General features: G+C 33.4%; 2 protein-coding genes and 1 long non-coding RNA gene across 4 annotated transcripts; all 3 read left to right on the top strand.

The window, feature by feature from the left end:
- The first annotated feature begins 280 nt into the window (after positions 1 to 280).
- On the top strand, positions 281 to 3,242 carry LOC146912226 (uncharacterized). The gene is made up of 7 exons (XR_015016132.1): positions 281 to 684; positions 820 to 870; positions 938 to 1,018; positions 1,654 to 1,825; positions 2,544 to 2,694; positions 2,780 to 3,100; positions 3,188 to 3,242. It is a non-coding gene; the product is annotated as an uncharacterized LOC146912226 (long non-coding RNA).
- A 281-nt stretch (positions 3,243 to 3,523) lies between these two features.
- LOC146912224 (uncharacterized) lies at positions 3,524 to 17,324 on the top strand. 2 transcript variants are annotated; one of them, XM_085719922.1, is made up of 12 exons: positions 3,524 to 3,612; positions 3,763 to 3,801; positions 4,293 to 4,505; positions 5,113 to 5,176; positions 5,392 to 5,442; positions 6,061 to 6,162; positions 7,203 to 7,271; positions 12,583 to 13,452; positions 13,539 to 13,674; positions 15,613 to 15,888; positions 15,976 to 16,083; positions 16,590 to 17,324. In XM_085719922.1, exons 8-12 carry the CDS (start codon positions 12,587 to 12,589, stop codon positions 17,037 to 17,039), a joined length of 1,836 nt encoding a protein of 611 aa, XP_085576048.1. In that variant the 5' UTR covers positions 3,524 to 3,612; positions 3,763 to 3,801; positions 4,293 to 4,505; positions 5,113 to 5,176; positions 5,392 to 5,442; positions 6,061 to 6,162; positions 7,203 to 7,271; positions 12,583 to 12,586; the 3' UTR covers positions 17,040 to 17,324. The 2 variants fall into 2 exon arrangements, with proteins under 2 accessions (XP_085576048.1, XP_085576047.1); XM_085719921.1 differs by lacking the exon at positions 6,061 to 6,162.
- On the top strand, positions 7,290 to 12,480 carry LOC146912225 (uncharacterized). The gene is made up of 4 exons (XM_085719920.1): positions 7,290 to 10,951; positions 11,029 to 11,340; positions 11,417 to 11,516; positions 11,595 to 12,480. The coding sequence occupies exons 1-4, from the start codon at positions 8,658 to 8,660 to the stop codon at positions 12,378 to 12,380; spliced, it is 3,492 nt and encodes a 1,163-aa protein (XP_085576046.1). The 5' UTR covers positions 7,290 to 8,657; the 3' UTR covers positions 12,381 to 12,480.
- Positions 17,325 to 17,542: the final 218 nt, after the last annotated feature.

Here is a 17,542-nt window from a genome sequence, read left to right as displayed (position 1 = left end):
TAATCTTTATAGAATTTTATAAATTTTTTGTTTTGACATTTTATAAAAACGAGTCTGTTACTTGGTAAGAACACACTTATTTTATTTTTTTTTGGGTCAAGAGAACACACTTATTTTAATAATAGAAATTAAAAATATCTAAAAATTAAAGACATATTATTATTGTATAAAAACTAAGCTTTGTAAAGACTACAAAACAATTCCTTCAAAAAAAAAAGACACCAAAACAATTATTTAATAAGCAAATGTAATACGGTGCTGAAAGTAGTACCTTCCACTGTCCTCCATAAACGCCACCGAAACCCAATCCCTTTCTTTCTTTCAACTCAAAAACAAATTTTCAAATCGAAAATGCCAGTCCCTGCTTCCATCATCGCCACCTAAATGCAACCTTTTTCTTTCATTGTCTCATTTTCTTTGACCCATTTCAACCATAACACTTGATCATTTCACCTCAATCTTCAAAACAATGCAACACATTGTTACATACCAAATACCAATTCAGTTGTAGTTTAGTTTTACTTCATTATAGATCTGACCCATCTTCCAGAATCTAAAAAAGACATCATTTTGATTTATGGGTTTTGATTTCTAAGGTGTTTGGAAGTTTTTTCTTGTTGTGGGTCATATCTTGTTCCCCTCAAGTCACAAATTGCAATCAATCTCTCAAACCATAGATTCCAGGTAATTTTTACTTTAATTTTTGAACAATTCTGTTGGTTTGCCATCTCATTCACTCTCCTTCTTCATTGTCATTCATTCTTCTTCCTCTCTGGTTCCTCTAAAAAATTGTCAATTTTTATTATTTCTTAATCTCAGAGACTGAACTTCACAGTGACTGGAACTCTGCAATGATATGAAAGCTGTAATGTAAGTTCTCTAAAACAATGATTATGAGTATTGATTGATTATTTTAATTTTGTTTATTATGATTTAGTGTGCCCTATAGAGAAGGTGTCGTGGACCATGAACCCAGGCCTTATGTTGTTGCAAAAGGGACACACTCACACAAATAATGGTATATCGTTTATGATTTTTTTATTATATTGTCATCAACTTTTTCTTTTAATAAATGGTTTATATAATGTTGATAAGTAGAAGTTTATTACGACGTTGTAATTGATAGAATAGAAATGGTAGGACTCTTTTGAAACAATGTTGTGATTAAATTATTTTCCTCTTATAAATAACAAATCAAAACCCAATGAACAATTATTCAGTCTCTAAAATTGTAGTTGAAGGGTAATTTGGTTCTTGAATTAACATATCCTGATAATATTAGTCTTTTTTGGATTCTTCAATTTTGTTCCAGATCATAAGCTATTCTTATTCTTCTTAAGTACTTAAACTTAGCGATAACTTTGAAATTTGGTTAATTAAAATCAATAATCAAACAAGGTTATATGTTATTCTGCTCAAGTACTTCGAAATATTTACTTATTTATATTTCAAATTTTACATGGGTTAATGACATATTACTTACAGATTCTCATGAAAATATCGTTCTCTATGTTCATCAGATATAGCTAAATTAACAGTGGGAGGGCTGAGATGCTCTTCTTAAATTTCTTTCTTCCATATATCAACAAAGAGAAGAATTTGAAGCTACTTATAAGGTTATTGTTATATTTTTTTCTTACCTTATTCTTGCAGTTTTGGTGTGAAATGGAGTACGAACATCAATTACTTTTGACGGGTTCGGTTGCAGAAACTAAATAGTGAAAAAAGTCATTGTAAAGGCTACTTCAGATATACTGTCAATTGTTAAATCACGAAGCTTGTACAAAGAAGAGGGCAAATCACTTGCTTAGTACAATTTTTGAAGGTAAAGTAAAAATGAAGAAGCTAGAAAGTTGCCTCTTATGGTATTGTTTTATGTTAGTGATTATTATTGAGATCTTTATTCATATTTTTAGTTAGTACCTATCTTATATAATTTTGTGGCAGTGATGTTGCTTGTTGAGGTTCAACATTAGAAAGAAGCTAATTTGTTTCTCCAATTCGTGGCTGTAGAACGGAGCTAATTTTACTTTGTTGTCTCTAGCATTATTTCAATCTTAGTCGCCATTATATCTTTGGTTGAATTTTCATTTGCATGTATGACTTTAGCAGTTTGTTTTAAACTCATGTCATTTTGTTTTGCCTTGTGTTCGTGATTAAACTAATTTCTTACGAGTTTGAGGTCTTCTACAAGATCAGTCTTTTTCACATTTTCGATTATAATTTCCATCTGGGTGGGGTTTGTTTTGTATCATATCAGATTATAGTCCCCAAAATGGATTCCATAGAAAGCTGGCCATTAATCACTTTGAAAAAATGATTCAGTAACTGTTATTTTGTTGTTCGTGTTGAAATTAAAGGTCCCCAAACAGCCTGTAAATGTTTTGGGAATTTGTATTTTTTAGCTGTTGTCTTTTCTTCAACTTTAACTCAATATATGTTTTGTAAAGTAGTTGTGTTAGCAGTTTTGTTTTATACATTTGAGCTTTTCAACTATGTTGTTGTCATGGTTTATTAAGTATAAATGTTTCACCATGTAACAGGGTTCGGCTGAAGTTGTCTACTTGCACTTTTCAACCTCCAATGTCCAAGTTTCCTCATTTTACTCCAACGACACATAAGGATAATTTTGTCGGACAAGGAGAAACTTTTTTGCCACCAGAGTTGTGCTTGGATTGCATACACGGCTACAAGGTATTGGTTGGACATGTTTTGTTGTGTCACGAGTTGCCTTGCTCATTTGTTGGATTGATATGCCTAATTTTAAAACTGGATGCAGTTAGGATTTGTCATGAAGCAGCATGTCATTTGCAGGAATTCAAGGATAATCTTATTGTTACGAATGTGTAATTTCAGCCATGTTACAAGATGACTGGTATCTATGCTACTCAAGTGCAACCTGTTTCGAGAAATGCAGTTTTTCATCCGCTCTCTGTTAAAATTAGAAAACCTGAAATTTCTGAGGGCATGTGGGGTCGCGTAAAAGGTGGTAATTACAAGGGGGATTTAGCACAGGTATTGCATGAGTAACATGTGGATAGAAATGATGGCTCCTGTTTTCTCAAGAGCTGCATGGCGTTGTGTCTGGTACATGATTCAGGTACACCACTTTGTTTCATCAGTGCGATTGCGGAAGCATTGCTTTGTAAAACACATTTGGGTTCACCATTTGCAGTTTATTTTACAGAATGAGCTGATCCATGCATGGGGACTAGATATGCAGCTTGGCTACTGCTTTCAGGCAAGATATATATATATATATATGATCATTATCATTTGGTTCAATTTCATTATTTCACAATGTTTTTTAAAGTGTTATGTTCTTGTAATTTTTCTTTCAGCTGGTATTGCAAAATAGCGGCACTATAGTTTAGAAAAATTTGAACAAATAACTTGTTCTTGTTCTACAATATGCTATAGCAGTATTGAGTAACGGAATTTCAACAAACTACTATTTTCTGCAATCCATGGTTGACAAAACTTCTGACCTTGTTTATGTATGATTAATAGGGTGATCGAACAAAAAAAGTTGGTGTTGTTGATGCAGAGTACATTGTCCACTACAATCATCCCACTCTCGGTGGCATAGATAACAAGACTACAGTAAAAAATGTAGTATCTTTATCATAGATTTTAACTATGCAGAAATGCTTAAAGTTTTCATAAGACTAAAATTTCATAACACGGTTGTTATTTAGAATGTGTATCTTTCATTCTATCTAACTTAAAACTGAGACTTATAAACTGTTATTTGCATTGCAGGTTTCAGATTCATCTCAGGAAAAGGATCATAGAGTTGATGTAAGTTTTACTATGCTGTCACTATTTGTCAATTAATGTCACTTTCTGAATGTTCCTACGATAAAAGGACATTCATTTTGTTGGTCCAAAAATACTAGTACTCATTCTCATTCATTCCAATTTAGAAACATTGTTAAATTCAGCCATATCATATTCTCTTTGAAAAAACTTGTCCTTTTGGGTGGTTTGTGCTTAGGTTATGTTTGATTGATAAATATTTATTCCTGCACCTTCTAGAGTTTGGTACAATAGCCAACACAAAATATAATCTTTTAAGAGTTTGAAAATGACTTGTAAACTTCAATGATAATGACTAGTAGCTTATCCAATTAGCTTACATAGCATATAGTTATATTTAAGATTCTTCTTGTATATGAAAAAAAAAAGTGTCATACAATTATCCCTTAAAATATAAAATATTAGACTGAAAATCATAGCTTCTGCGGCTCTGATCAACTATGGTTTATGTTACATTCTGATTGCACTGGCAGCCTTGTCTCCCATCCTCAATAATGACCAGAGCTACCGAAAGCATGAAAGCGTCTGGTCATTAGGGTCTCTTCTCACCCCTGCGCGAATTTCTCATCAATTGGAGAGTTTACATGGTCGTGAGTTGCTTTATCAGGGAAAATCAATTTGATGAATGTGGCATCATCTATTGTCTTTCACGAATGGAATGTGAAAAGGTCGCTGAAAAGTTACAGGTTTGTATTTTCTTTTGATCAACTGTCTGTGATTTTCTTGTGTTTAGGTGCTGCAGTTCAACTCCCAGGAATGCCATATGTTATTTTTTTTAAGTTGTATTTTTTTCCACCATGATAGGGTCTTTTTTGGGCCTAATTTTAATGGATTTGAGGTCTATATTTCATCAATATTTTCTTCTTCACCTTCTTCTAATTACTTATTTACATGTAAAAGTATAATATTACTTATTCTTAAGAGTTTTTGAGAATACTTATTCTTAGAGTACTTGTAATTTTTGGCATATACTTGTCATATAAAATCGAAAAGTTTTAACAACAAACATTATAATTATTCTCTAAGAAAATAAAATAAAACATTATAAGTTTTTTTTCTTTTAAAAAAATTGGATTTTTTAGGGGCCTATTTTTATTAAGAGAGCCGGGCCTTCAATTTCATAGGGACGGCCCTGCTTAATTCGCAGGATCATTGTAGCTTTTTTCATTGTACTAGAAAAGTTTTCTAATGTAGTTATTGGGTGGTGAGTCCTTGAGTTTTTAGACATTTGTACATTGTTCAATTTTGATCAATAAGATTTATACAAAAAATTAACGCTGGAACTTTATGAAGGTTTCCCATGTATGGAGAATTGAAGCTTGCCCTATTCATATTCATGTGGTATCCCAAAACTAAGGTAAGAACATAACATGTTTGAGGGAATGTCTATTTGGACACTTTGTTTCACCCTGGATGGAGTACATATTTATTTGTGAATGGTGAAAATTGATGTTCATATCTAAACTACTAGATCAAAATAGGCAGCAAGTGTCAGATTTTTTTTTCCTCTAATGGTTCAAATTCTGTTGAAATCTTCAATCACTTATTTACTTTTTTGTTTGGGTATTCCAGACCTAGAGGTGGTCGAGGTGGAGGTCCTGCCTTGCTGAATCGTGGCGCCGGGTAAGTTTCTGAGATCAGTAGTGATGAGTATTTTGTTTATTGTTTTTAGTGAAATTTGTAAATTTAACATGTTACCTATTAACTGAACTCCTCGTTTGTTATCCCATCTTCGAAGGGAAAAAATCTCTTTTTAAAGCAAAATAATCACTTTTATATCAGTTTCTTATAAAAAAAAATTACTTTTTTTAAAACAAAGAGAGAATCTAAAAGAAAAACCTAACAAATGCTTAAAATCATAAGCCTTTTTTCAGTAGCTTATTAGAAAACTACGTAGACAAGAAATTAGCCAAAGAGGCTCCTTTACACAATAAACCAAATCTAAATCAAAGAGGTGGTAAATACGTAAAACAGATTTAAGGCTATATGAAGAAAAGTAAATTTCACCAACTATAGAAAAGCAAAGTTATGGCTAAGCAATATGTAATTCTCAAAAAGAAGATAAACTAATGCAATACTAAACATAAAATGTTTTTATGTTGTACTAGACTAGACAGTGTCATTGATTCAAAGTTGGAAACTTTGATTCAAAGTTACTCTTTATTTCAAATCTAAAATCAAAATAAAATGGGTTTCAATAAAATTTAGGAAGAAGTTTTCTTAACATCTTCCTAATCACAGGTTGAAACTCGTGTTGGGAAGATTCTTCTCCTTCTGGAAATTTGTTCAAATCAAATTCGCAATCTGCTTCATCGTTTAAATCAAAATCCCATAACACTCTTGGTAATTTCTTTTCTTCTTCGTTGCCATTTTTTTCTTGTATCTTCTTAAACACAGCTTCAACCATGTCTTGAAAATTTTTCAACTCAAATTGATACTCTTCCTCGGTTAAATCATGATCCATTAGAACTCTTGATGAAACTTCTCCTTCTTCGTTGCAAATTTTTTCTTGTAGCTTGTCGAATGAATCTTCAACTATTTCTCCTTCTCCTTCACTTTTTTCAAACGAATCTTCCACTCTTTCTTCTTTTTGAATATTCATAGAGTCTTTTATTTTTGCCATCATATTTGTTATTCTAATTTGCACTTAAATTTTTAACAACATTACAGTCTTATTTATATAATTTCTACTCTCACTATTATATGTAACAAAAGTTTGTTATAAAATCCCTCAAAAAAAAAGTTTGTTATAAGAAAAAAAACAAACTTGGATTTTTCAGATACGACGGTTTCATTATTGTAGGTAACAAATTACGTTAATCTTTTAACAATAATATGAAAAATATAAAATTTATTCAAAAATATATAATAATTTATTTTATCTTTTCAATAACACAAACAATAGAACATTCTTGCTCCCAATTATATACTGTGATAGATTATTATTATTATTATTATTATTATTATTATTATTATTATTATTATTATTATTATTATTATTATTATTATTATTATTATTATTATTATTATTATTATGATCATTATTATTATTATTATTATTATTATATAAATAACAAAACACCACTTTCTCCCTCGCATGGTTCATCGTTCATTCTTATTATAACAAACAGATACATAACAAAACTCATAGTTTTTCCTCATTCACCCATCAACCAGCAATCACTCATACCAGAATCCATTCATCCTTCATCAATCTAACTCCCAAACAGGTCCCCCAATCGGTTCCTAATCTAATTTCCCCTCTCTAATTTCCAAATTCATTTGCCCTAAATCTTCACTTCATCAATCTAATTCCCAAAACCTTCAATCATCAGTTCACTTCGATCAGATTATCGCTAATCTTACTTTGCTGCTGCAAACAGGTTCCTAAATCCTTCACTTTGCTCGGGCCGTTGCTCACTTAGCTCATCTCACTTGGCTGCTGCAAACAGGTTCCAAACTCTTTTCTCCATCTCTTGTTTTTATGTTGTAAACTATGCTAACTGAATTGGGTATGCACAATTTGAATGCCTATATGTTAAGGTTTTGATTTGGGCTGTTTTATAGATTTATATGTTTTAGTTAGTGAAGATTTTTTGGTCTGTCTTTTACAGTTGAATTCCCTTCTTGTGTTGTTTGCTTCATGGTTAATTTTTTTTTGTAATTAGTAATTAGGGAGAACAGATTTTGGATAGATAATTTTGTTTTTCTTTTTGTTTGTTTGCTTCGAACTAGTGTATTGAATTTGGATGGTTAATTTTATTTTTTTTAATTATTAATTAGCGAGAACATATTTTGGATAGATAATTTTGTTTTTGTTTTGAGTTTAATTAGAATACTGACAGTGAAAAAAAAATCACGGTCAACCAATTAAAATCATTTTTAAGTGCTATAAAAAGGAAAAATCAAATAAAATCTAGACTAATAAATGTCAAATCCCATGTTTCTTCATTTACATGTTTGATTAAATCTCCTTTCAACTTTTAGAACTCTACTGCCCTCCTCAAATCACAAATCGATATATTCATCCTTTGCAAGACAATGTTTTATTAATTCCTAAAATTGACATATTCATTCTCGCATCTGAAATTGAAAAAGTTAAATAATATTTCCAACTCAGAATTGTCTGTGCATAAAGTTTAAACCTAAATTGCAGACTTTCATTGTTTAAATCAACATTATAATTACATTACATAGAGGCTTTTGTAGAATAAAAGAGGTTAAAAATGAAAATCGGGTGCCATGGAGCAAAATTGTTTGAACAGAGCCTCTATCACAACTTGACCATTACCAAATTTTTTTGAACTTTCACCATACAACTATACCAGCTAAACGCAAGGTTTGTTTCTCAATGATTTTGTTTATGGGGCACTAGGTTTTAGGCTAATAAGAAAAATGGGATATGACATTTATTAGTTTAGATTTTATTTGATTTTTCCTTTTTCAATACTTAAGCTTATGTGTCTTAAAGAGTAATTTTTAATTGGTTGACAGTGTAAAGTTTCTTTACACTGTCAGTGTATTCTAATTAAACTCTTTTGTTTTTGTTTTTAATGAGTAATTAGGGAGAACAGTTGGTCTTTTTTTTCATAGTATTTTTACTATGCTTTAGGTTATGTTCTTTGACATAGAACTCTGTCCATGATTAGTTTCACAGAGAGACAAATTTATTTGGCCTTTCCGTGATTAGTCTTTATAAGAAGGAGACATAAGCAAAATCTTAGTTTCCAGTAAGTTCTTAACACTTGATATTAAATTATCAAGTGATAATATTAAATTATCAAGTTATATACTGTCCATGACTAATATTGTAGTGTTGTGTAAATAATGCATCAGCAATGGAAGTGCCTGATAATAGAAAGTGGATGGATAACCGTACTGACCCTAATCAGGAAGTTACTAAAGAATTTAAAATCGGAGTTCTTGAATTTGTTGAGTATGCTTTGGAACATGATAAAGATAACATTGGAGGAGGGAGTATTAGATGCCCTTGTAAGAAATGCAAGTGTGCGAAATTTCAAATCCCAGACACGGTAAAGTTACATCTCTGTAAGATGGGATTTATGAGTAATTATTATCATTGGACGAGCCATGGTGAACCGAGTCCCCCAATTCCCCCGGTGGTTGTAAGTCACTCATATTATGGAAGTAGAGGCCGTAGAGAATTATTTGGAAATTATGAGCAATTAGTAATGGATGCTGCAGGACCAAAAATTGGTAATTACCTAGAGCAAGAAGGTCAAGACGAGGGAGACACAATGCTAGAAGATCCTAATGAAGAAGCAGAAAGATTCTTTGAAATGTTGAAGGCCGCGCAAACTCCATTGTGGGATGGTTGTAGTAAATATTCCACATTGTCAGCTTCTTTAACATTATTAAGTCTAAAAGCAGAATATGGTTTTTCCCAGGGTTGCTTTAATGCATTGGCGCAATTTATCGGAAATGCATTGCCAGATAGTAACACTATGCCTAAAAATTATTACCGAGCAAAGAAATCAATTGAGGAGCTAGGTTTGGGATGTTCGAAGATTGAATGTTGCCCAAATGGATGTATGTTGTATTATAAGGAGGATGAAGTGCTCCAAAGTTGTAAAATATGTGGAGAGGAACGATATACACATGTCAGAAGACGGGGAAAGGATGAATTAGTTCCACGAAAACATATGTGGTACTTCCCTCTTGTTCCGCGACTACAACGTTTGTATTCCTCGATACAAACAGCTCGTGAAATGAGATGGCATCGTGAGAAACCAATGGCGAATGGATCTTTGTCTCATCCATCAGATGCAGAAGCTTGGAAACACTTTGATGAAGCATGGCCTTCTTTCGCTGAAGATCCTCGAAATGTTAGATTAGGTTTGTGTTCGGATGGCTTTGCTCCATTTGATAAAACAGGAAGGCGTTATTCTTCATGGCCTGTCATTATTACTCCTTACAATTTGCCACCGTGGATGTGTATGAGAAGGGAGTTTATGTTTTTGACCATTTTAATTCCTGGTCCTTTCGACCCAACGAGGAGAATTGACGTGTATTTACGCCCCCTGATAGATGAATTGAAAATGTTGTGGGAGGATGGAGTCGTGACTTACGATGTGTCGTTGAAGGAAAATTTTTTGATGAAGGCGGCTGTAATGTGGACGATCAATGATTTTCCAGCATATGGGATGTTAAGTGGATGGATGACAATGGGAAAACGAGCTTGCCCAATTTGCATGGAGCGCTCTAAGGCATTTACCCTTGATACTAGTAAAAAGACCTCATGGTTTGATTGTCATAGACCTTTTTTACCACAGGATCATCCGTTTAGAAGGAATAAGACTGCATTTACAAAAGATACAGTTGAGACGTCAACTCCTCCGCGAAGGCTGAGCGGTGAAGAAGTGTGGGAAAGAGTTAGACATTTACCAAGCGTTGAGGAATCTGTAGAACATTATCCTTCAGACTATAGGGTTAAGCATAACTGGACAAAGCGTAGTATATTTTGGGAACTACCGTATTGGAAAACTCATCTTCTTCGACATAATCTTGATGTGATGCACATAGAGAGAAATGTGTTTCTTAATATTTTGTTCACAGTAATGGACACCAAAGGTAAGACAAAAGATACTTACAAATCTAGGAAGGACTTAGAAGCACATTGTAAGCGTAAGGGCCTAGAGCTGCAGCCTGGTAAGAATGGTAACATTGTAAAACCAAAGGCACCATATACGTTAACCAAACAACAAAGAATAGCTGTATGTGAATGGGTTAAAAATCTTAGGCTTCCGGATGGTTATGCTTCTAATTTGAGTAGATGTGTTGACTTGAAGGAAGCAAAGTTATATGGTATGAAGAGTCATGATTGCCATGTATTCATGCAACGTCTTATACCATTAGCATTCAAAGCCTTGCCCAAACCTATATTGAACACACTTACTGAATTCAGCAACTTCTTTAGAGAAATTACTTCATCGTTATTGATGGAAGATAAATTGCGTGTCTTGGAGCAAAACATCCCAATCATTATGTGCAAATTAGAACAAATATTTCCTCCAAGCTTCTTTGACTCAATGGAACATCTTCCTATTCATTTAGCTTATGAAGCAAGAGTCGGCGGTCCCGTACAGTATAGATGGATGTATCCATTCGAAAGGTCAGAATATACAATCTCCTCGTTACTTTTCTTATTTCTTTTCATTTCCCTAAGCTTAACCTTGATTTGGTCAATAGGTTCATACGGACTTTAAAACAAAAGGTAACAAATCAGGCCTATGTTGAAGGTTCAATGTGTAAAGAATACCTACTTGAGGAGAGGACAACATTTGCTTCGTATTATCATCCCCCGGATATTCTATCAAGGAGAACAAGAGTGCTACGGAATGATGATGGAGGAGAATCTTCTATGAATCCTCCATTGTCAATCTTTAACTATCGAGGTCGTCCTTATGGAAAATGTACCACTTCTTTCATAAATGATAAGGAAATGAAAGCGGCGCATTTGTATATTCTTTTAAATTGTCCCGAGGTGACGCCTTATATTACGTAAGTATTTCCAAAACATAGCATGACTACTTTATCATATGTAAATTGAAGTCTGATCCATTTATTATGTATGTAGCATGTACTCCAATATGTTACGGGAACTCGATCCTGAGCTGAACGAAGCAGATTTGGACAAACAAGTATCCACGACATTTCCAGCATGGTTTAAAAGACATGTATGTGAATCTCTATTCGTTAAAAGTATGTTAACCTTTTTTCTTAGGTTGAAATTAACAAAACTTTTTCGCGCTTAGGTGCTTGAATTCAAAAATGCGATAGATGATGAGCTTTTGAGGAGTTTGGCATGGGGACCAAGTAGATCCGTCACCAAGTGGCCTAATTATCTTATCAATGGATACAAGTTTGTGACAAAATCTCAAAATGAAGGGATGAGTACCACAAATTACAATGTATGCGTTCGAGGAGGGCAATATGAATCTTTGGAAAATAATTACTATGGGGTTTTGACGGACATTGTTGAGTTGCAGTACACAGGTCATCCATCAAAAAAGGTGGTTTTATTTCAATGTGATTGGTTTGATCCTAGTTCTCAAGGGACAAGGATAGATAACTATGGAAACGTTGAAATAAAAAAATCTAGGAGATATAACAATTATGATCCTTTTATATTAGCCCAACAAGCAGAGCAAGTGTATTTTACATCCTTTCCTGAAGGGAAACAAGGTTGGCTCGGTGTCATCAAAACCAAAGCACGCAGCACGATTCAATCTTTGGAAAAAAATGTACCCGAAACAACTCATGCATACCAGGATGATGCTGAACAACAAATGCCTGTGTTTGTTTCAGATGATGATTTTCAACAATGCATTGTTGACACTAATGGTGTAGAAGAAGAAGTAGTACCAATCTCTGTCTTGGACCAACTTGATTTAGAGATAGAAGAACAATATGACGAGTTTGAGGAGGAGGAGGAGGATTATGAAGAAGAAGAAGTAGAAGTAGAAGTAGAAGAAGAAATAGAAGTGGAAGAAGAAGAAGATGATGAATTTAGAAGAGGAAAAAGAAGGAGAACAATATGACTAGTCTTTTTTCTATTGTTATGTTAAATTTTTTCAACCAATCCTTATGTGTGATTCTTATGCATATTAATGGAAAATGCTAATTGTGCTTAAGTTTTAATTTTGTGTGCCTTTTAACTTGTTTATGCCCATGTCTAATTTTGTGTGCCTTTTAACTTTTTTTATGTACAATAGTTAATTACCTAGTTTTATATGTATATAGATAGATGGAAGACAATGATATTACAAGGGGCAGTGGAAGAGGTGCTGGTATAAGCAGCAACAAAGTTAAGGGAAATGGGGGAGGTAAGCATAAAACTACTTTGTCACATTCTTCTAGATTTCAAGCAGCTAGGCCTGCAGACACCCAACAATCCCTATCTACAAAGCAACCTACACATCGTCCCATATCTCAAACACATACAAACTTCCCACCTTTCCTCTCTACTTCAAGTCCACAAATGTCTACTGTCCATGCTCCCACTTCTCAAATACCTACAAATACCCAACAACCCCACTCTACAAGGAAACTTACACATCATCTTACATCTAAAACACCTTCAAATATCCAACAATCCCTATCTACAAAGCAACCTACACATCATCCCATATCTCAAACACATACAAACTTCCCACCTTTCCTCTCTACTTCAAGTCCACAAATGTCTACTGTTCATGCTCCCACTTCTCAAATACCTACAAATACCCAACAACCCCACTCTACAAGGAAACCTACACATCATCTTAAATCTAACACACCTTCAAATATCCAACTTCCACAACCTACAAGGCAACCGAAACATCATCCCATATCTCAAACAAATTTCCCACCTTTCCTCTCTACTCCAAGTCCACAAATGTCTACAATTCATGCTCCCACCTCTCAAATACCTACAAATATTCAATCTCCCCACTCTACTCCTAGTCCACCACATCTTTCTAATACACATAGCCCGCCACATTTACCATATGATGTTGTATCTGGTGGTGATCCACATGCATCATCATCATCATGTGATGATTCATATCCGATAGCTGGGAGTACAGATCCTACTGATAGGCGTATATGGATCCGTCCGGGACCAGAGTTAACGTAAGATTTTTTATAATATTTTCCGTTTAATTCTATAATAACTTGTATCCTTGTATTTTACTACTTGTTTAATTTTGTTTTTATAGGTTTGAGCCCGCTGTTCAGCCCCCACGTGCCATTACAAAGATTATGAAACGTCTGTTTCAAGGGACTTGGGCAACTTATACAGAGTTAAGGAAAAATGACAAGGATCTTGCGGACTTGTGGTATAAGGAGTTTCAGGTACTGTCCTTCTCTTCCTCCAACTTATGTTTATTGTCCTCGTTGTTAGATTTGTCGCTCAGTCCATTTGTTATTTGGAATTGTCGGTTGAAGTTATCTTAGTCCATTTTTTATTTGGAATTGCTGGTATATATTCTATTCCACCGCACTGCCTACCATCATTTTTGGCTCCCTCCCAACTTTGGAGGGTATGGATTGGAATCTGTTACTAGTCTCTTATCAAAATTATAACATGAAAAGTTAGACCAATTAACATATATACAACCCTATGGTGATGTTGTTTTCTGATTGGCACTAACTATAGCTTCTCCAGTGGAGCACCACCCTTTTTTTAATCTCTTTTTTACATGAAATCAAGGAAATTATATGCACTTAACTACCATCCTTAATAAGTGTGAAAAAAAAGTACTTCTACTTATACTTGATTATGAAGTGAGTACATGATTCCCTTATTATAGAATTCTATTGCATCCATTTTGTGACAAACTCCCAATAGAATCGTAACTACTAACTTCTTCGGTCAAACTTCAATTAAACTTTGAAACAGTAGCCATATCTTATTGAATCTTGTTGTGTTTGAAGGTTCACAGACATCTAGTCGTAATTTATGATTTTTTTATTTTTGCTTTTTTTGACTTTTTATACTAGTACAGATGAGAACACTGCAAATGTAGATACACAATAACATTTTAATATGTCTAAAATAATTGATGCTTACTTTTCAAATGCTAGACTATAGCCATGTCATGTGCTATAATTTTTTAGAATTCAGTTTATCAATGTGTCCATGTCCTTTTGCACCCATGTCCCATCTTGTATACATGCTTTCAAGGTGTCTGGCCACTGGCACCACACTCCACTATTAACTATTATGTTTTATACAAATCCTTGGTGTTTGCTTTCTGATTGGGTTATCAAGAACTTACAATGCCTTTTTATGAACTTTGAAGTAACGAGTACCATTTTAAATTTGTAAAATCTACTTCTTTTGAGATTACTAGATGATCATGATGGTATTAACGTGAAAGTTCTTGATTTCACAATTTCTTTGGCTCTCATTTTTCATCAATATAGGATTTAATGTTAATTTAGTCCAAAATCTGTTAAGATCTTATGTGTCATCTACTTGTGTCTCTGCATGCTAGGTATTAAAATTGTATTTGCTTCTTGGCTTTATTTGTTTGTTTGTGTTGGTCTACTGGAATATAATGCATTTACCGTTCAATGTTTTGTCCTAGATGGTAATCTGATTATGATTGAAATGCAATTGCTGAATCTATAAACAGTAGACATTTTTCATTCTAATGTAGACATTGAAGAACTCTTTCGGTATGATGTTCTTGTATAGAATTTTATATGTATACGTTTGAAAATGTATAACATCTTCAAACGAGCACCATCATATGATTTTTTTTGGCAATGAAGTAGAAAATACATAGTTGATGTAGTGTCCTGCAGCAGCCATAATAAACATGCAAGTTATAATTTAGGATACCAATGGAAATATAATTCCAAGAACATTGAAACATAACTTCTGATAGTTATTATGTATAGCAGCTTTTTCGAATTTTTGGAAGGCATGTGATCAATGTGGAAGCCTAAAGAACACGACAATTGCTCTTTCCGTCTTTGAAATTGATCCTTTTTTCAAGTGTCGTCGGTACTTTTCTAATTGGTCAACTGACTTTAATAGTGTCCAGCGGTGGTTAACTGTTGCTGGGTCAATGGCAGTTGGAGAAAAAACAATTTCAAAAGTGAAAAGAGATATTTTTAATGAACATACCTGATAGAGCAGAGCTAATAAAACATAATAAATCAATAGAAACAAGAGAATAGTGGTGAATATTAATAACTCACAAAAGAGTTACAAGTTCCAGAGCAAAGCTCCTAGTTTGATGTCTGGTTTATCCTATATTAATTGCATTGCTTGTATTGCAGAGGATATATAAGTGGCTTCCTGAGCATGATCAAGACATAAAGAAGACTTATGATCATAAGGCATCTGATGGGTACCAAAATACTATGTATCGGGTACGAAGAGGAATAGACAAAGGCGAATGGATCCCTGCTGTATTGCGTGAAAAATTGGAACAAAATTGGGAAGATAGTAAATGGAAGGACAAGGCAGCAGTTAATAAGCGAAATAGAAGATCCTCTAATGGTCCATTGCACACTTGTGGGTCAATTCCAACAATTGAACATTCTAAAAGATTAGTAAGTAAACAAATTATATATATATTTGCAGTAAAGCATAGTGATTTAAATTAATAATAATATTAATCTATTTATTTTGTACTGTAGAAAACTGACTCAAACATGACTCCAAGTTGTTGGGAAGTGTATCTAAAGACACACAAAATGAAAGGTGATCCATCAAAGTGGGTATCCTCCAAATCTGAAATGGTTGCGGTAAGTTACAATTCGATGATATTATCATTTCCAGCACTTTGTCAAATGAACATAAAAACAATTGAAAATTTTCTAAAATTAGTTATATCCTTTTGTGGACTTGGTATGCTGGTGGAAAGTCAAGGTAATTGGAAAAACTTTAAAATTAGTATTTATAATTGTCCTCATGTGTATTGATGCATGCTGCTACACTATAACTCTGCCATCATGTGCTATAATTGTTTTTGGTTATCTAATCATGCATATTGTTGTATGTTACATGCTTTTGTGCCATAATTTTTAATGTTATGCATGCTTATTATTGTTCATCAGGTTCTGGCATCTGAACATGATAATCTTATGTTTCTTCACTTGGAAAGAAGTCATGATAACTTAGTTATTAGTTAAAAGCTAGTTTTAATTTGTTTAACTTGTTATTGGTTGGTTTATATATGAATTTAATTGTAGTAATTAATTTAATTTCATATTTTTATACGTAAGAATCAAGACAAACTCTAATTTTGTAGGATGAATATGAAAGACGGATTTTTGAAAGGAACTCGCAACAAACAGAGGGGGATGATGTGTCTAATGACCATCAGTCAGACAACTTCATCTTCTTGGACGTAGTTGGAGGAGTCGACAAGAAAGGACGCATATATGGTTTGGGGACAGAGGCAGGAAAATACAAGCCTTCTTCATCCAGGTCATCGGACGGCATCTCACCATCTGAATATGAGCATATGAGGACTGCAATATCTAAAATGTCAGCCGAAAACATGGAACTCAAGGAGCGGTTGAAGACTAACGAGGAATTGATTCGTGCATCACAAGAGGAGTCACGTTTAGCTCGAGAGCAGTCACAACAATCACAAGAGGATTCGCGATTGCTCCGAGAGCAGTTGCAGAAATTCATGGAGTCTTTTACACAAGGCCATTTTCATCTACCTCCTTATCAACCTCATCGTTCGAGTTAGGATCAACATCTGTGTCCACTTACTTGATTATTTATCATATTATTGAGAAGTTTATTATAACTTTTAATTTAAAGTAAATGTTCTAATACTATTTAGTAATTTCATCGTTCGAGTTAGGATCAACACCTGTCTCCACTTACTTGATTATTTATCATATTATTGAGAATTTTATTATAACTTTTAATTTAAAGTAAATGTTCTAATATTATTTAGTAATTATTTCAATATATTTTCATGCAAAGGTTTTTTATCAAATATTAATGTGATTTTTATCATATCTTATCATATTAATGTATTTTATATTGTCATTTTCCATCACCTTTTTTTATATTCCAAAAGTATTTTGACAAGAAATTGAGAAATTTCCTAATCTAATTTTTAGGGAAAAAAAAAAAAAAAAACTTCCTATTTGCGACGGAATTTTAAGGAGTCGCAAATTTTGTCTAGCCCAGTAGCGTCCGTCAGTATGCGACGCTAGTGAAATTTCCAGAAATTTTACGACG

This window comes from Medicago sativa, chromosome 6, assembly GCF_051527215.1.
Source record: "Medicago sativa cultivar Bolivia chromosome 6, Bolivia_mono, whole genome shotgun sequence".
NCBI classification, from domain to species: domain Eukaryota; kingdom Viridiplantae; phylum Streptophyta; class Magnoliopsida; order Fabales; family Fabaceae; genus Medicago; species Medicago sativa.
Note: the sequence above shows the minus strand (reverse complement) of the source record. Positions and strands in the feature narration are given on the sequence as shown.